This window comes from Mustela erminea, chromosome 12 (genome assembly GCF_009829155.1).
Source record: "Mustela erminea isolate mMusErm1 chromosome 12, mMusErm1.Pri, whole genome shotgun sequence".
In the NCBI taxonomy this organism is placed as follows: Eukaryota; Metazoa; Chordata; class Mammalia; order Carnivora; family Mustelidae; genus Mustela; species Mustela erminea.
This window is the reverse complement of record NC_045625.1, coordinates 36,280,325-36,298,848: the sequence shown is the minus strand read 5'-3', so window position 1 is coordinate 36,298,848 and position 18,524 is coordinate 36,280,325. Positions and strand designations below refer to the sequence as shown.

General features: G+C 52.3%; 2 protein-coding genes across 9 annotated transcripts; both read right to left on the bottom strand.

Annotated features, from left to right (window-relative positions):
• Nucleotides 1-1,196: 1,196 nt before the first annotated feature.
• Nucleotides 1,197-4,525, bottom strand: STOML2 (stomatin like 2). Of its 2 annotated transcripts, XM_032308043.1 has the most exons (10): nt 4,387-4,522; nt 4,009-4,146; nt 3,449-3,548; nt 3,252-3,310; nt 3,059-3,160; nt 2,775-2,909; nt 2,483-2,627; nt 2,284-2,363; nt 1,894-2,022; nt 1,197-1,477 (listed from the first exon to the last, which is right to left on the bottom strand). In XM_032308043.1, exons 1-10 carry the CDS (start codon nt 4,429-4,431, stop codon nt 1,340-1,342), a joined length of 1,071 nt encoding a protein of 356 aa, XP_032163934.1. In that variant the 5' UTR covers nt 4,432-4,522; the 3' UTR covers nt 1,197-1,339. The 2 variants fall into 2 exon arrangements, with proteins under 2 accessions (XP_032163934.1, XP_032163935.1); XM_032308044.1 differs by lacking the exon at nt 1,894-2,022 and having other exon boundaries at nt 4,387-4,525.
• A 936-nt stretch (nt 4,526-5,461) lies between these two features.
• On the bottom strand, nt 5,462-17,474 carry FAM214B (family with sequence similarity 214 member B). 7 transcript variants are annotated; one of them, XM_032308041.1, is made up of 9 exons: nt 17,387-17,474; nt 9,400-9,543; nt 8,173-8,360; nt 7,955-8,013; nt 7,659-7,764; nt 7,374-7,532; nt 7,121-7,189; nt 6,861-7,036; nt 5,462-6,722 (listed from the first exon to the last, which is right to left on the bottom strand). In XM_032308041.1, exons 2-9 carry the CDS (start codon nt 9,512-9,514, stop codon nt 6,569-6,571), a joined length of 1,026 nt encoding a protein of 341 aa, XP_032163932.1. In that variant the 5' UTR covers nt 9,515-9,543; nt 17,387-17,474; the 3' UTR covers nt 5,462-6,568. The 7 variants fall into 7 exon arrangements, with proteins under 7 accessions (XP_032163932.1, XP_032163930.1, XP_032163928.1 ...); XM_032308039.1 differs by having other exon boundaries at nt 17,360-17,453; XM_032308037.1 differs by lacking the exon at nt 17,387-17,474 and adding an exon at nt 16,937-17,055.
• Nucleotides 17,475-18,524: the final 1,050 nt, after the last annotated feature.

Sequence of the window (18,524 nt, the reverse complement as noted above, 5' to 3'; positions counted from 1 at the left end):
ACCAGGTCAGTTGTATCTAAAGCACTAATATGACTACCTTAATCTTCCTAAAAGAATTCAGGAAGGGAAAAAAGAAAACCTTCATGGCTCCCTCCCTATCCTAAGGCTGAAGTCCAAATTCTTCGTATTCTATCTCCTTGTGCTGTGAACCTTGCCATACAGTTACACACCCTAACATCCCACCCTTCAGCCTTAGCAAACTCTGAATGTTCCAACTTCTCTGGAACTGTGGGCCTCTGCATATTCCCAAACCCTAGCCTGGTGAAGGCATTAATTTTTCCAGCCTGAGCTCAATGGCAGAGTTGGCAGCCCTGTTGCTTGCACCAGAACCTTCTATCCTAGCACTTATCACTTTGTTATCTATTTCCTTGTCTGTCTTCCCTGCCCAACTTGAGTCTGTGAAAGCAAGAACCACTGGGTGGGTCTAAACTGCTTTTGTAAACTATGTCTAGGACTGAGGTTGGCCTATGGTAGACATCATGAAATTTTTGAATAAGTATCTTCAGTTCCTGAAAACTCTTTAAGCATTCAGCAAGACTGTCCTGCCAGCATAGTTCTGCCTCCCATAAAAAAAATCCCCCCAGGGGCACCTGCTGGATGGGTCAGTTGGTGGAGCAGAGGAATCCAGCATGTGAAATAATCTTTTTTTTTTTAAGGTTTTATTTATTTGAGAGAGCTTAGGAGAGCACACATATGTATGCAAGCAAGGGGAGGGACAGAAGGAGAGGTATAACCAGACTCCCTGATGAGCAGGGAACCCAATGCAGGGCTGGATCCCAGAACCCTGGGATCATGAACTGAGCTGAAGGCAGACACTTGAAGGACTGAGTCACACAGGTGCCCCAAGCAGGTGACTTTTTATCTTGGGGTTGTGAGTTCTAGTCCCACATTGGGTATAGAGCTTACTTAAAACAAAATGAAACCAATCCCCCAAACAACTGCTCAAATTCACATCCCCATAGTTAGCAGGAGGAACTACACTCTCCAGCTGGCAGTTTAGTAGACCTGTGGCTTAATCCTTCCACCCTATCCCAAAGCTTTTCCTAAAGATAGGATGATTTTATCTACACGAGGTTCATTCTTACTCATGGAGGAATCAGCTTCCTAGACCTGAGAGGCCTGGAGGATGGAAGCAGACATCCATGGAAAACAATGGTGATTTTTTCCCAACTTCATTCCCCAATCAAAGAAGACAGTTTCTGTTTTGCCACTGGCAAGTTTATTACATGATTAAAGTTCAAATAAAAAAATAATAACAAAATCTTGGCAGGGAAGCTAGAACCAGAGTCTGGGAGTACTGTTTCCCTGTCCCCAGCCTCCCTGGCCAAGCCCAGCTCCATTAACTCAGTTTGACTCGATCAAATTCCTCATCAAGACTTCCATCTGTGCCCTGGACATCTCTGCTGCTCCCGCTGGAGACTGAGTCCTGGGCCCCTGGCACGGGGGCTTTGGTGAGGGCCCCATATACACCCATGGCCTAAGAAGAGGGACAAAGAGAGAGCCATGAGGACACATGAGAGAAGGCACATCCCAACCCACCAATGACTAAAAAGAAAGTGGGGCTGGGCCCAATATGGTTGTTTTCCCTTTCTCTCTCTCAAGACTCAAACTTTTGAGCTGATTCTAGGAATCTTATAAGCTGTCAAAACAGGATCACCCTCAAAATAATGGTGTAAGTATCTGCCAAAAAAAGAGATGTCTCAAGAGCTCTCCTATCTACAGGGGTGAAGAAAGTGTTTCATTCTTAGAGATTTATTCTCTACAGAGTCTAACAGGAGGATTTATTCTCTACAGAGTCTCATGGAACTCCAAAAGCCTCCACGGTGTATAAGTTGTGATGGTGATGGTGGGGTCTCAGTTTCTGGCATTGGTGTTGTGCTGGGGCACTCTAACCTGGGCCACCATACTGGTGACATCGCCGGGGTTGGAGGGCAGCAGAATAGTGTTGGAGTCCTTAGCCAGTTTGGAGAACGCACTGACATACTGCTCAGCCACAGTCAGTGAGGCTGCTGCATCTCCATTCTGTAGCCATAGAAGGGAAAAAAAACACAGATCACAGACTCGGACAAGGGATTGGGGACAGAGGGTACGTAGAGGGGAGGGGAGAAAAAAGAAGTCGGACTCCTGAAAAAAGGATCAGATCACAATGCAGATCACAATACAAGAGATCATGTAATCTGGCTCAACGGAACACACAAAGGCAGGAACTTATCCCAAGGGTAGATGAGAAAACCTCTTCCAGTGTCAATTCCTGTCCCCGACTCCCAACCTGGGGCCTCTTACATGTTGTGTCAGAGCTGCAGCCAGGATCCGAATAGCTTCAGCCTTAGCTTTGGCCTTGGCCAGAACTGCACTGGCCTCCCCTGGAAGAGAAGAGACAAAGCTTTACTCATGAGGTCAGGATACATCAAAGCTCCTGTCACAGCACCAACCCTCAAAGATCCACACCCTGCTCCTCCCTCAGCCTCTACCCTCTGCAGACCTGCTGCCTGATTTATTTGTTCAGCCTTTTCCGCCTCGGAGGCCAGGATCTGTGCCTGCTTCTTCCCCTCTGCCACGTTGATGGCTGACTCTCGGGTCCCCTCAGACTCTAGAACTGTGGCCCGTTTTCGCCTCTCTGCCTCCACCTAGAAGGCCCCCAACAAGCCCCATCAAAAAGAAGCCAGAATAAACTCTTATAGAGACCTGTAATATCATGATAGGGAAGGGAGTCCAGGTACTCATGAGACTGGAGCATCCTGAAGTCCTCTTCCCCATCCCTCCCTGGCCCCCACCTGCATCTGCATGGACTCTTTCACCCGGGGTGGCACGTGGATATCCTTGATCTCATAACGGAGGCAGCGAATGCCCCAGCAGTCAGCAGCCTGATTGATGGCGTCCACAATGCTAGCATTCAAGGACTCCCGCTCCTGGAAAAAGAGGTATAAGTTCCATGGCCTCAACCCACTGATCAAGGGTCTAAGCTGAGAAGTGCCTCTGACTGATCTTGACCCCCAGAAAGAACTGAGAGTGAGAGGTATGTGTCTTTCAACACTAACTCTGGCTCAGATCCCCTTACCCGGAAGACTTTGTCCAGAGAGAGTTTGCCGAGCTCTGATCTCATGGTTGTCTGAGCTAGCTGTGTGACAGCATACTCAGGGTCCTCTACACCATAGCTTGCCTGAAAAGGGCATGGACAGTTTAAGAAGCTTGAGTGCAGGATTTTAGTGAGAAAAGCAACTCAGAAGCTGAATAAAGCAAGTAGGAGATACCTTGTAAGGGTCCATGATTCGCAGATAAAGGACTCCATCGATTTGCAGAGTTACATTGTCTACAGGTACAGGAGTGGGAGAGAAAAGGGGGAAAATCAGGCCTCCAATTTTCAGTCAACTCATTCTCCTGAGCTCTGGATCTCCTGCAACCACATCCTAATGGCCTCAGAAAACCCGTGTCACCCTGCACCCCTCACCGAGAGTCACAGCCGACTGCTCAGGCACGTTGATGACAATTTCCTTGAGACTCTGCACATATCGGATCCGGTCTAACACAGGGATGAGGATGTTCAAGCCCTGGGAAGAGGAGTCATGGGTCCTCAGGATGAGGGTTGTAGGGTTGGGATTCAAGCTAGGCCTGGAGTGGGTATGGAATCAACATGTGGAACATTCCAAGTACAGCAGAAAGCTGGGGGTGTCAATGGTAGGGAAGCCCAAGAGGATAGGAATACAAGGCTGCACATCTGAATGGAAGAGAGAATCAAAGGAATAGGCGCCAGCAGAGTAGTAGACGGGTGGAGCTGACAGAGAGTAGATATGGGAGATACCCAAGAACGGGGTCTGTGGGATGCTAGAGCAAACAGGAAAAGATGGTAACATGGGTATGAAGTTCAGCAGCCTGGGGTCCACTAGGTCTGGCTGGGGGAGTTGGAAACCAAAGGTGGGGGCAGGCTCAAAGGAGATCCCACCCCATTCGCCCGTGTCATGGGGGAATTCGCCATCCGGCTGGCTCTGAGTGGGCAGAAGAGGTTCTCACAGGCTCCAAGATCCGATGGAATCGGCCCATTCGTTCCACCACCCAGGCCTCCTGCTGCGGCACAAACAATACCACGGTGTTTCGGGGCAATCCAGAGGAGGCGCGACGCGGAGCACGACCAGAAGCCTGTACGGAGCCCTAAAGAAAAGACAAGGATTAGCTAAGACCCCAGCCGGCGGGGCACCACGCCCCTCTCGGCGCCAGTCCAGGAGACATCTTCCTAAACCGCGACCCTAAAGGGTCCTCCGAGAGGAACTCACGTGGATACCATGACCTCTGACCCCAGTTCTCTGACCAAACTTAGAATCCCGCTTCTTCCCAGGTACGGACCCAGGTGCTCTCTGGCCCGACCTTTGGAGAAGGTTCCCCCGAACTCACCCTCAGCAAAAGGGCCCCAGTCCCCCGCGCCGCGCGCGCCAGCATTTCCCACGGCCGAAGGACCTCCGGAACCAACGAGACGAGGAGCAGAGAGGTCGCTCTAGAATCCCGGACCGGAGCCTTTCCTCCTATATTTCCACTCCCCAGACGTACTTCCGGCCGTCTGCCCCCCTCCCCCAACCTCAGCCAATCAGCATTATTCAGCTGCAGTGTGTATCAAACTGTTTCCTTGGAGATGCAGGCCTTCTAGTAAAGGCCGGAGGGTGGAACTCGTTCTAGTTCTCGTTGATCGAGTCCAAGATCCCGGACATGGTGACTATACAGGCTATTTTCCATCTGCAGCTGGTCCAAGAACACCTCTCATCTAATTCTTTACCTCAATCGGAGACTCAGTTTACCCTTCTGAGCATATAAACGCTGTCACCATAGCGACCAGGGGATTGGAGCTCTTTCTTACGGTTGCCATAGTGACATAGTCAGGTAGCCGAGCTGTGTTGTATCCAGCCCTCCCACTAGGGACTGACCCCATTCCCGTTGCCGTGGTGACTGGGCCTAACAATGCCTAGTGATTGGACTGAGATTTCCCCTTCCCCTCTTTTCGCAAAGCACCACAGCTTTTTCTACTTCTTTCGACCTCTTCCCAGTTTATCAGGCCTAGCGCCCTTGCATAGCGCCCCACACAGCCCCTACATTCGGCCTTCTCTGATCATGTCACTGCACATATTCCTGATGCTCTGGCACATCTTCTAAGAGACCTCCATTAAATCACTCTCATTTTACATTTCAGGGCTCGTAAGTTCAAGAGGGGCTAAAATCAGTAACAAAAGAACCACTATAGGAATGCAGGTCTACATTCAGAGAGTTTAGCTTTTGTGGACTGAACCTTCCCCACCACCCAACCCCATTTATCTGAAAAGAACAAGACCAGATCCTGAGAATCTTTAGGGCCTTGCCTAAGACTTCATGGCCTTGGGCCTCAGGTATCCTCTTTGGAAAAATGGGCAGAGTCTGAGCTCCAGTTAGGCCCTCCATCCCCAGTACCATACACTCCCCAACAGAAAAAGTAAGGTTTAGCTCAAGTTTCCAAACAAGAATTTATTCTTTCTGGTTTTTTTTTCTTGAAAAAAAGTACCAGGTACAATTTTTTCCTTTTTCCTTTTTGTTCAAGTTTCAAGCAATTGCTTGTTCCCCTCAGCCCAGCCCTAGGAGTTAGGGCTAAGACTGGGTCAGAATCTGGTGTGGGTTTTGGGGTAGCTGGGAATCACATGACTGGGTGTGAAGGGTATCCCTCACCCCAGCTGAGGTAGGTGGGTCAGAGTCTGGCCAGATGAGAGGAGGCATCCCAGTCCTTGGCCCTGACTCTGCCCCCTGAACACCTTCCTCAGTCAGGACCCCAAGGCAAGGAGACACAGGCAGGAGGAGAGGGACAGCTGGAATCTGGAGACTTAGATGAGGGGTGGTTAACCTGCGTGTGTGCATGCATGCAAGCTCTCTCTCACACACACCACGCAAATACAAGCTTGCATGTGTGCACATACGTGCACACACACACACACACACACAGCTGGTTTTCAGAGAGGGGTCAGAGGGTAGGGGAAGTGAAAGGTATAAGACAGGGCACGGGAAGCTGAGTCTTTGGCTAGTGACTCAGTCCTTCTGGGATAACCTCTCTGCTGTCAGCTGAGGAAAAAGAGTTCTTCCCTAACCCCGACATCAGCTTCTTCAACTCCTGAGCTTGGAGCAGTATCTGAGAGTGGGAATGGAGGAGGGGCAATGCCAATTACCAGGTTTGGGAGGTTACCAAGGCAATCCAATTTGAATAAATTATAAATTAAAAATAAATAAAATAATAAGTGGCCCCTGCCCAGGACAGGGAGGCAACGCTGGCATAACTTGCCTGGGAACTTGGGATAACCTCGGGATAGCTCTGGTGTCTCCCCACTACCTAAGCTGGCCTGGGAAATCCAAGGGGGTGAGGAGGCACGTGGAGTACCCAAAGTAGAGCAGAGTGTGGTAAGGATCGGAAGCCTTAAATACCCAAATAATCAATTTGGGCATGAGCATGGTGAGGGCTTTAATTCAAGCTTGGAGGATCTTTTGCCACCTTTCCACGTATTTGCTCTGTTCGGGATGGAGCAGGATGGGCTGGTACTTGGCCCCCATGGGTTCAGGGCACTGACAATCAGGGCAAAGGTGAATAACGTGGGTTGTGAGGGGACTCAGTCACTGCCTGCAGTTCGTAGGGGAGCCCTGTGTCCAGTTCCAGGCTCCGGCGTGAAAAAAGCAGGCGGATGTCTCCATGCAGGCTTAAGCGGCCTGAGCGGGAGCTCCGGAACCTGGGGGAGGACAGGGTGATCAAAGAAAGGATCCAGACAGTTTAGAGGCCAGGAGAGATCCTATTCAGAGAAGAGAAAACCCGGGGTGGGGAAAATTCTTTCCCTGGGCCTCCCAACGCCCCTGGGCACTGTCCTAACCTGAGGTGCAACAAGTAGCAGAGGAGGCGGCAGGTGGGGCTAGCATTTCCCTCCTCACCCACAGGCACCAAAAAGAGGCGATGGCGCAGGAAGGTCATATGGGCAGCAGGCATGTCCGAGAAGTCAAAAGTCACAAGGAACATCTTCACCACAGTCTGGTTGGGGTTAAATAAGGTCTGGGGGCAGGACAGAACAAAGTTCGTAGGGTCTAGGGGCTGTTTTCCTCTTCCTACTGCCCCTCCTTCTCAGGGAACACTTACCACTTGGATGGTGCCCACCTTGGGCACGCTGTAACCCTTCCTCCCCAGGGGGTTCAGGTCCACGACACCCTAGAAAGGCCATGGAGCCATCAGCTAAAGTTGGGTCTCATCCATCTCCATGATCTTTCACTCTGGGCCTGGCCCTCACCCCACACAAGAGTTCTCCCCACCTGGCCCTGAACACCTAAAGAATCCCTTCTGCCACCAACCCCTCATCCTCACAAGCTAACTTAGAGTTGAGGTCAGATCATACCAGGAAGGGGGCCGGGGCATTTTGCTCAGAAACATCAAAGAAGGTGACAGTGACAGGCAGCGTGACATGCTGGGGGCAATAGGATCCACTAGCTCCAATCTCTGCCGTAAAGCCCTCAATGTGGCCAGATGGTGCAAAGCGTCCTCGCAGCAATGATTCCTGGGGTGGAGATGGGGAAAGCATATTAGGAGACAGACACCAGCTGTTTTCCTTACCCATCCAAGCCACATTCCACCATCTCACTTCCCCCAAGGCCCCCCAATCACAGAATCCAAGGGGAACTACCTCAAAGTTGCCCAGCAGGGTACGGCTGACGGCAGGGGTAGGAACAAGGGAGGCACTGGGGGGGCTCAGCAGGCCTGGCCCCTTCCGGAGGCTTCGAAGGGAGCTCCTGGTAGGGGAGGGGACACACAGTGTGTTGGCTTAAAGCATTCTGCTATGCTTACTCATGTCCTTGGGTTCACCCTTTGCCACTATCTAGGGCTCCTGCCCTGGGGTCCCCTACCCTGGGGTTGGAAAAAGGATTACAGACTTTTGCCCTATTTGCAGGGACAGAGCAGAGGGAGAAGCTGATCACTCACAGCTTCAGGCGACGGGCACCTTTCAGCCTCCGCCCCATGGGACTGCAGTCTGTTGGGTCCTATGGAGAGGAAAGATTACAAAAAGAGATTGGATGGAGGCCAAGTATGTTTGCAAGCAGGAACTCATTACAAGCTCTCATAGGAACATCCCCACCGGTCTTCACCTTTTCCCATACATGTATCTACTTAAGAGTAGACCGTCTCCTCTCCTGGCTTACCAGCACAGGCTCCTTGGGCCCAGGCAGCAGATGGCTCCAGAAGGGTGTGGCTTTGGCATCAGAACTGTTGGCAGCAGGAGGGTGGCCCAGGGTTCCCCGGCGCCTCCGAGGGGCTGGCCCCTCATCCTCAGAGCTGACATCTAGGGCTTCTCCAGCAGGAAGCAGCCTTCGCTTGGTGGGGCAGGGGCCTGGAGGTCCAGGGCCAGGGGGTGTGTGCTCGGGACTATGCCCATTGGCAGTGCCAGGGGACTCCCTAGGCCAGGGGTTTCCCCCATTGCCCACCCCAGCCACTGGGCTCTTACCCCCTATTTGTGCAAGACTGTGCAAATCAGTGTCAAATGTGTGCAGCTGGCCCAGAGGGGCTGGCCCTGGAGACTCCCCCAGGGACCCCTGTACCCCTGGATCTGGGGAAGCCCAGTCTCTGGTGTGCAAACTGTTGCAGGAAGCATTTGATGGGGAACAGAGGGGACTTTGGGCCCCTGAAGTCCAAGGTGAGGTGGAGCTACTTCCCTGTTCCACAACACAGAGGCCATGATGGCAGAAATGCTGGCTGGTCACACCCAGTCCCAGCCCCGGTCCCTCTGGGCCTAGTAGCCTCACAGTAGATGGTTCTTCAGGGGGTAGTCCCTCTCTGGCCCCCAGCCCAGGACCTCTCTTCAGCTCCCTGGGAACCTCAGTGGGTGGGGCCGGCCGTTTGAGGGCCCTATGAGGCTCAGAGGCACCAGCTGGAGGGGAAAAGATGGATACCTGGTAGACCCCGGGGGATGTCGCCCCCCCTGCTGGGCTGTAGCCCATGAGCAGGCCACCCTGGAGAGCCCCCTGCCTGACTGCAGGCTGTGAAGGGCCAGCCTCTGGTTCTGAGGATGGAGACGGCTCCGCCTGCACGTGGCGCATGAAGCCCCCCTTGGGTCAGGGGGGCCCCCCCACACAGCCTTTATGCTGGGCCTGGGCTGGGGGGCCTGGGGACATCTGTGCAAGAGAAGAGAAGAAAAGACCATCAGAGGAATCTATGAGTCTTCTCCTTTCCACCTGAGTTTCAGATCCTCCCCCAGCCTGAAGAGATGACCTTGTGGGGTTCCTGGGGGTGCAGGTGTCCAAATCCCCAGAAAGATTAATGGAATATTGATCCCATTAATAATAGACCAGTGCGAGAACTTCTAAGAGGGTAACGTGTTTAGCTCAGGTTTCTTACTGGACCTGTTTCCCCTCCCTTTCCCTAGCACTCACGCCGATGAAGAGGCCTTAAGCCTAGATGTGTGTTCCCTCTTCCTGACTGATGCCTTGCTCTCCTAGCTTGCAGTCTGGTCCATTCCCGCTGCACTGGCAAGGTGACTGCCACCATTCCGTGCAGCTCCTGGGCTCAGCCAGACCCTGAGGGAAGAAGAGCAGACATAAGCCAGAATGCCTGAAGCCAATGGTTAGGCTCCTCTCCAATTGTGAGCTCCCAGAGTACCCTCCAGGATATCCTTCTCCCATATGAAAAGCTCTTCAGAAACAGAAGGAGCAGTCTTGGGATCCAGAGCCCAGAGGACAGAGCTGGGCTACCTAAGGAGTCAGAGAGAGGCAGGTCTCCCTTCAGTGGAGTAAGGATGTGAGAAGTAAGTTGTGGCAGGATGACCACTTATCAGGGCCACCAGCAAAGAGATTTCTGCCCTGAACATGAGGGGGGATGTAATATCCCAGGATCCAAGAGATCATGCCACCTGAGAGCTGGTCAGAGCCATCAATGAAAGAATGAATTCTTCCATTCAGCCCTCCTAGTCCGGGCCACTGAGTTGTGTAACTCCTTCCCGGTAAGTCTATCTCCTAAGGGACAGAGCTACCCCAAAGCCCTAAGGGCAGTGTAAACTCCCAATTGCCTCCAGCAGTCTATCCCTTTAATAGGAGGCAACAAATCTAATCAAAAGCAAGTGGAGGGGGAGTGGAGGAGGCACTGCCAGAAGGCACTTTCCAGGACCTACCCTCCCCCTAGGCCCTGCAAACTAGAGATAAGGCAGGGGCAGTCAGACAGCTGGAAGCAACTAAGACTACCTCTTCGCTTTTCACAACATGTTCCACGAACAAAAATGCAAACCACTGTTTTTCTGACAGGGCACAAGATGGTCTCTACTGACTGGTTCATCCCCAGGATCCCATACCAGGTGAGGGGAATGTCAAATTGAAGGCCATCTTCCTTTATGTAAGGAAATATTGCCTCCAGGATCAAGCTTCTCCTTTGTGCAGTAGTCTGTGCTGACTGCCATCCACAATATCTCTTCCCCTTTAAAGAATATCTCCTGTATGCCTACCTAAGTCCTGTCTTTACTCCTTGGCTAGCCCAAATGCCATTCCCTCCAGAAAGCCTACTCTGGCCACCCTAAGCCATAAATCTCTCTCTCCCCCTCTGGACTCCACCTAATCCAGTGACAGTTTTGCTTGCTCTTGTAGGTAAGAAATCTCTTAGACAGGAGTGCCTAGGTGGCCCAGTCAGTTAAGCATCTGACTCTCGGTTTTGGCTCAGGTGATCTCAGTGGCATGAGATGGAGACCCGTGCTGGCTCCACACTCAGTGTAAAGTCTGCTGGAAATTCTCTCTCCCTCTTCTCTGCCCCTCACACTTGTGCTCTCTCATTCTCTAAAATATATAAATAAATCTGAAAGGAAGGAAGGACGGAAGGAAGGAAGGGAAGGGGGAAGAAAGAAAGAAAGAAAGAATTAATTCTCCTAGACAGACTATGGGATTCTTCAGGGTAGGTTTGTGTTCTGCTCCTCCACCAAATTTCAAGTATAGGGATTAAGCACATAGCAGGGCTCAAAAAAGAAGAATGGAAGCCCCAGAGATCTCAGCAGTGCAATCGGTCCTGACAGTGCAGAGAAAAACTCCCAGAATGAGAGAAGCAGAGATATTACTTGCACAGAGAGAGTCAGCAAAAAGAGAGGTGGAAGTGGAGGGCAGGGAGAAAGAGAGAGTTGTACCCCAGAGACTGAAAAGATTTCCTATACCAAGTTCCTATCATTGCATCTAACACTACCCTATTTCACCACATTCTCATTAGAAGTAAGACCCTTAAGAAAATTCTGGTTTTCTGTGGTGGTTGGGATATCTGGAAAGGGCAGAAGTCCAATGACAGCACTGTCAGTGGCGCAACATGTATTCATCTCTACCCCTCCTTTTCTCTACCCAAACCATACAGATTCAGAAACGGCCTTTTCTGTAACACTCCACCCCCTGGTCATCCAAGTTGGCCTCTTGAGTCCTTGCCCTGGGGAAGCCAGGTGATGACATGATGCCCTACTTGACCCCAGCATGCCTGGCATCTGCTTATTTTCCCAGAGCTCTCTCAGTTCCTGCTTTGTCAATGAGAATCTCAAAGACTCACTTCCCTGCTACCCAGCCTGTTTGGCTCTAGATCATGGCTTCAAGCTGACTCATGGGGCAGGACTGTGGAGGAGGGGGGCAGAGTAGGCCAAACCTCACTCTGTGCAGGGGGTGGGCAGCAGCTGGCGTCAAACAGCTGTGCCAGGCTGTGGCTGGCAAGGACTACAGTTCCCAACATGCCCAGGGAGCAAGGCCAGCAAAAACAACAAGTCCCAGAATACAGTGGGTTCTGTACCTCAGACACCTGCTAGGCCTGGGAGGTGGGGTAGGTGGGTGTTGGTATAGATATAAGCTCCAGGCTCACTCTCCCCCCTTCCCTTCAGTATTAAAGATACCCATTTCTACACTGATCAAAGAGGGTGACAGGAAGAATTCCTCTCCATGTGCTTTCTACCCTTGTGTCCCACCAGTTGAGAGAGAACAGCCAGCTGCTCTGCATTTTTTCCCTATACGTGTCCATACACGCAAGGGGGGCTACTCCCATGGACCACCACTGTGACTACAAAAGTCAAGCTCTGCTCTCTCACCAGCCCCTCGACCGCTGGCCTAAAACCCTCTACCTTCAGTGGAGAGTGAGCAGATGTCAGCACCTCCTCCAAACTAAGCCCGGCCAACTCACCCCTTTTCCTGGACTCCTTGTTCTGGACTATCCCCCCACCCCTGCTTAGTCTCCCAGGTCCATTTTCACCCCTCTCCTCCCCAGACCCTGGGACAGGCCCCATTCCCTAGTGGAGCTTCGGAGATTTGCTCTTCCCCCCTAGCACACACTCACCCCGCTCTTAAATTGGTTCCGCCGCGGCGGCCGCTGCTCCGGGCCCTTCCGTCCCGTCCCGGTCCCTCCCCTCGAATCCCGGGTCCTCCCCGCCACGGGCCCCCAACCCAGACAAAGGGTGGCTCAGGCAGAGCTCTGCTCTGCTAGGCTGTTCTCTGTTCAGCTTCGTGTGCAACACTAGCGGGCTCTGGAGCCCGCAGCCCCCCAGCCACTGCCGCACCCCTCCCCGCGACTGTCCCTCCCGGTGGCCGCCCCGGCTCCGCGCTGCCGACTCCGCTGCCCCTCTGACTCACAGGCCATTTCCTACCAGCTGATGGGGCCGCCCGCCCCGCCCAATGCCCCAACACCCCCGCCGCGGCGAACGCGGCCGCCACGCCCCCCTAAGACCACGCCCTCCATGGGCAGGGATCATGCTGATTGGCCCACAGGAGTCCAGCCTCTCCACGACCTCAAGTGTGAGGCACGCCCCCTTCAAGAGACGCACGCCCATTGGTCCACAAGGGGGCAGGCCTACCCGGGACCACCCCGCCCATCTCCTTAACCCCTCATCTGCCGAAATCCAAAGGCGCTCCCTCCCCTTCCATTTAACCCTTTCAAAGGCTTGGGCCTCCCACTTCTCACCTCCACCCTACCTCTTCCGACGGTGTTTAATAGGACGCCCTAGGGCTTTCATGGACAAGTTCGACAATCTCCAAAGTCGGCCTGCTCTTCCCACACCAAACCCCAAATATTCCCACTCCCATTCATCTCTCCCTTCCTTGCAAACCAGAGCTTCAGAGACCAGAGGACTGCTGAAGTCTAGAAAGCTTCCTTCATGCCAGAACAGATGAAATAGTCCAGCAGTGGGACCTTGTGTCCTTCCATTGAGAAATGGTATTATTCCTTTTATTACTCTATATTGGTGTTCTTCTGCCTTCATTAGAGGGACCCCAAGGACTCCTGAGATAGGGATACATTTTAATTCAGGGACCTACACATTCTTTTTTGTGTCTCTGAACTACCATTCTGAGACCAAGACTGCTTCGTCCTTTCTACCAGTACTCTCTCTTTATAGGAGACTGAACACCCAGGGGAAGTGAGATAGTAAGGCTTCTGCCATTAGTGCGGTGAGATGTGCCAAACTCTTCTGATGGAGCTCACTTCCATGACTCACAGCTCCCCTGAAACTCCCTATCCTCCCCCTGAGTCACTGGGCTCCAGGCTCAGGCCAGAATCAGCATTCTTAATTCTTGTCCTTCTACCCTTTAAATGACCAGGATGGGAACCTCTGCCATGGATGGGGCATTAAAAGATACTTTTTAGGGGCACCTGGGTGGCTCAGTGGGTTAAAGCCTCTGCCTTTGGCTCAGGTCATGATCCCAGGGTCCTGGGATCGAGCCCCGCATCGGGCTCTCTGCTCAGCAAGGAGCCTGCTTCCCTTCCTCTCTCTGTCTGCCTCTCTGCCTACTTGTGATCTCTGTCTGTCTAATAAATAAATTAAAAAAAAAAAGATACTTTTTAGAGGAGCTGCTTTAGGGGCAAGCTAAGAATATATGTAGCCCTGACAATCTTCCCCTATGCACTTGTTGATAAGTCAGTTTCCAAACTTAAGAAGCTTTTTGTTTCAGTCTTCCACAGAAGCAAGCGAACACCAGAATGAAAAGAGGGAAGACACAGGGCATCACCTCAGTCAGAGGAGTATGCAACTCTTGATCTTGGAATGGGGAGTTCAAACCCCATGTTGGGTGTAGGGATTACTTACAAATAAAATCTTAAAACAATAACAACACAAAACAAAGAGGGAAGACTCAAACTGATACCTGGAGAACTGGCATCAGCGAGGGTAGACTCTCTGGTTGTGCCTCCAAAGAGGGGGAGTCCATTCTTCCGTAGTTCAGAGCCCACAGAAGGCCCAACATCCTTGTTTCTACCTTGCCTGTACTGTAGGCCCCAAGGGCCCAGAGGTTGTCAGTGTGCAGTAAAGAAAGACTCCCCTCCCCCTACTTCCTCCTTCAGCCTTAGACTTAGGAAGAAAAACTTAGTAACCCTTCTTTCTGGCCCCTGTCTCCTCACCTCAGACCAGGAGAAAAACCCTGAAAAAGAACCCAGTTCCAGTGGACTCACTTCTTCATTGGTTCTCTAATAGTAAGGAACAGGATTCAGGAAATTTTCAAAATCCTGAACAAAATGGCAGAGTACTAAAGAAAGAACCTGCCTGCCTTAGTAAAAGTTTACTGGGAAGACAAACAGACACAGAACACTATAGGAAATTAATAGTCCCTTGGTGACGCCACAGAACAGGCAGTAAGTTCTGTTTTACTGCCACTAACATAGGCCAAGGCCTTAGTTACTTGCAAAGGTCAGGGGGGCAACAGTTCAGTGGGAAGGATCAAAGATGTTCTAGGCCTCTCTGTACCCTAGGAAAACAGCATGGTACAATCAAGAGGCCCTAACTAGCTGCCCCAAACTCTTACCCTGCTTTATTTTTTCATAGCAGTTATCACCACATGGCCTCTCTCTGCCTCACACACTCACGCATAGTTCTTTCTCCCCCTATTAGAATGGAAGCTCTATGAGAGCAGCAAAGTTGTTTTGTTCGTGCCAGTATTCCCAGAATCAACATCAGTGCCTGGCACATAATAGCCACTCAATAAACATTGGCTAAAAGAAATGATGAGCCCTGGGCTGCGTGAACACAATCAGAAGGCCTGGATCCTAATTCCTGCTCTTTCACTGTGAGACCCAGAGAAAGTCAATCTCTTTGGCTGCAAATTTTCAACTCTGTAAGATGAGGAGTTTGTATAAATGATGGCCATTGAGGGCCTCTGTAACTCTGGCCTTATATTGCTATGTTTCTAATAGCAATTGTTCACTCAAATTCATTTTCAGAGGATGGACCCAAATGTCTGAATGCCCTCCTGCTTGTATTGAAGCACAGAGGCTAAATATCCCAGCCTCAGCACAGCAAACTGATGCCCTTTCTCTTCATGCCCCACCCACTCAAACAAATGCCTCAGTCCTGAGGAAGCTGGAGTGTTTGCCCTAGGCCCGCCTCTCTGAGAGACAGTCTGGGAAGCTGTGTTGCCATAGCAATCAGCTCCTCCTCAAAAGGCTTCAGCCTGCCCTCCCTTACCCCACCCTACCCCACGGCTTTGTCTGGTCTCAGCACCCCCTCCCTCCCTGGCCAGTCACAGCTAGAAGGAGGTTGGCTAGGGGCCCCTTTCAGTAACACTGTCACACACATTCAGCCACAGTGGGGAAGGCTGGCCTTTTTCACCCTCTCCCAGATAGCCCAGGGGCAAATAGAACTTTGGCACTATATCAAGGCTCCTCAGGAAACCTGAGGGGCTCCCTGGAGGTCTAAGCCCTCGTCTCCATTCTGACCATCAGCTTCCAAGCCAGGAGTGTGGGAGTCATTCTCTTTTCCTCTTCCAGCTAAGGCTGGAACCTCATATCCCTTCTGGAGTTCGGCCTGCCATAGTAGCCCATCTCTCAAAACATATATCCAAGATATATGTAATTTTCAGCCTTCCCAAAGAAGGTCCTAGGGTTTTTAGGTTTTAGGTCCTAGGGTTCCCCCCCAGGAGAAGGAAAAGGGTGGGGAAAGTAAGTTTGTGGCAAGTGGTGAAAAAGTGGCAGCCAGTCACTTGTGGAGGCTGTTGGAAGACATATTGGTAGGAGTGGGGTGGGGTCTGGGCCTTGCTCCTGGTAACTAGGGTCTGTGGCCATTGAGCACAAAGTTCCGGGCAGGGCACAGCTCCTGGACGGGCAAGTCCCAGGCCAGGCCCCAGGGCGAGGAAGGAAGTGGGAAATGAGCACACCCAGAGCATAGGGCAGGGCAAAGTGGGGGAGGGGGAAGACAGGGACCAAGGCAGGCTTCTGGGAGGAACAGGAACTAGAATGGGGGTTAACAGGAACACCAGCTGGGGGAAGAAACTCCAGTCTCACCCAGGCAGATCCAAAGCCAACTGAGGAGACAGTCACAGAAGACCTAGTAGCAAGTGGGGCCTGATCCTCCCTCCCTAAGAGTGGTAGCCTGAAGGTGTTATTAGGAGCCAACGAGCCAAGGAGCCAGGAGCACTAGGGACTGGCTTCTTTACCCCACCAATTCCATCATACCATTCCTAGAACACAGTACACAAGCCTCTTCCTGAGTCTCTACAAAGCCCCAGGACTTTCTCAAAGGACTAGTGGTTCTTCCCCACTCAGTTGGGGCCTACAACTCTTCCCCTCACACAGTGCCCACAACCCCATCCCTTCTTTCTGTGCACAGTCCCTCTGTCCCTCCGTTTCTCCCACACTCTGGACCACCAGCTCTTCTCCATCACAGGGCACCTGCTTTCCCCAAAGCAACTTTAGATCCCCTCCCCCTCAAGTATAGCCAGCCTCCAACCCTCCACATCAGACAGCGTCCTAGCCCCCTCACACTGTACCTACAACCTCGGCAAAACACTCCGGTCTCTCCCCCACAAAGGCCCCTGGAGAATGCACCTGCTTACCCACACATTGAGCCCCCAAGTCCTCCCCCAACTCTGTCTTCCTCCCCCCCCACAGCAGTCCTCAGATTCTCTCCTTTTCTAACGTGCCCCCCACCTCCTGTTTGCCCAAGCGCACCCCCATCCTTGTCCCTCCTTCCACGCGCACCCCACCCCACACCTGTAGTTCCGTGAGTCCCGTTGCACCTGAGGAGGTAGTGGGTTGGGGCAGTTACAGAGAGGCCCTAGCAGCAACCTCGGCCTGCAAACCTCACCCCTTCTGTCCGAGCCCCGCCCCCGCAACGCCCAGGCCCACCCCCTCCCTTGTCCCACCTCCCACCTTCTCCGGGCTCGTCCCCTTTGCTAGTTTCTTTAATTCCTTTGGCTCCTCCCCTGTAACAAGGCTCCGCCCCATGGCTCCGCCCCTTCTCTCCAATGCGTCTCCCCAGGAACATCCGCCTGTCACTAGCCCCTTCCCTGATCCCCGCCCTCTTCTGGTTCCTCAGCCTTTCGCGGGGACCCGCCCCTCGGATTCCAGCCTGGCAAAACCCAAGCCAGGCCCTCTTCCACCGCGAGCCCTGGTCGGTCTCAGAGACCCTCCTACCCCCGCCCCTTCGCCCGCCCGCCTCACCCGGGCGCTAGAGCTCCAGCCCGGATCCGCTGGCTCTGATTGGCGGCGGCGGCCCCAATGGATGGCGGGGGAGACAAAGTGATGGCTGCAGGTCGCCCGAGGTCCCACCCCGGCCACGTGCGGCTTCTGTGATGACAGGTCTAGAGGGGCGGGGCCTTGGCCCTCAGGGTGCGGGCCTCGGCTGGCCGGATCGGACTGGGGGTGGGGGAGCGGGAGCTGGCATCAAAGCGCTAGCCAGAGGGTACCGAGCCTGACTGGGGCTCTCCCGGGCTTTCGCGTTAGTGTGAGCTGCCTGCGGAACTTGAGCCTTTTTCTGGGGACGTCTGGGTTAGCGCACGCATTTGCTTTAATGGGGGAGGTCTTTGGGGTTTGCAAGGTAGTGCAAGGAGTTTCAGGAGTCTGTAAAGATGGGAGAATCTGGTTGGTGGTGTCTCAAGTCTGTGAGGTTGAGCAAGTGTCTACAGCCTACGCCGTACGGGAGAATCTGAGTTCTGGGAGATGGGCAGTAACAGCCAGATCTGTACCTATGAGAAGGTGGGTCAGAAAGGAATTCTGTGAATTTTAGGAGCTTAAGTGTTAATACGAAGTTGGAAGAGTCTGCAATCGCCGGAGAGAAGCAGGGCCCTTGCTTTGTACAAGTGTCAAATGACCTATGTGACAGTTACATATGTTCTGTAATTTAATTAGCGCTTGAGTTTTCTCTCCTATTTACACTCGCCCTACTAGTTCCCGAGATATAGCAGAGGGAAGTCCACGCGTATCAGGTACCTGTAGATGGCAGCACAGGACCCTTGCAGAACTGAAGGGCCCAGAGCCCAGGGCCTATCGCGGCTCTCGGTAGAGCAGGCGGTATAGACTGTCGGTCAAACCTGGTGAAGTTCTCTGAAAGTGGCAGATTCTTTAGGTTTCTGGGACTTTCTGTGAGTAGTTAGCTTAAGATAATTTACTAAACACCAATTGTATGCAAAGAAAAAAAAGGATTTTTTCTCTGTCCTAAAGGAACTTGTTTAGGTTGTCATATAAGTACCTCGATAATTCTACAGACAGTAAAATTGGAAGGGTTTGGGGTAGTGGAAAAACCATAGGGTTTGTAATCATTTGTGTTGGCCTTTGAACTTTAGGTTTGGGTATTTACTAC

What these genes read in the sequence shown, in the direction of transcription:
- STOML2 (XM_032308043.1), bottom strand. Translation starts at nt 4,431, where the DNA reads ATGCTGGCGCGCGCGGCGCGGGGGACTGGGGCCCTTTTGCTGAGG. An exon ending in TCCATCGGATCTTGGAGCCT is followed by an intron (nt 3,549 to 4,008) that starts GTGAGAACCTCT and finishes TCCTCTTCCCAG; the next exon opens with GGCTTGAACATCCTCATCCC. An exon ending in GCAGTCGGCTGTGACTCTCG is followed by an intron (nt 3,311 to 3,448) that starts GTGAGGGGTGCA and finishes CTGTACCTGTAG; the next exon opens with ACAATGTAACTCTGCAAATC.
- FAM214B (XM_032308035.1), bottom strand. Translation starts at nt 9,066, where the DNA reads ATGCGCCACGTGCAGGCGGAGCCGTCTCCATCCTCAGAACCAGAGGCT. An exon ending in GGTGCCCGTCGCCTGAAGCT is followed by an intron (nt 7,765 to 7,954) that starts GTGAGTGATCAG and finishes CTCCCCTACCAG; the next exon opens with GAGCTCCCTTCGAAGCCTCC. An exon ending in ATGCCCCGGCCCCCTTCCTG is followed by an intron (nt 7,190 to 7,373) that starts GTATGATCTGAC and finishes TGGCCTTTCTAG; the next exon opens with GGTGTCGTGGACCTGAACCC.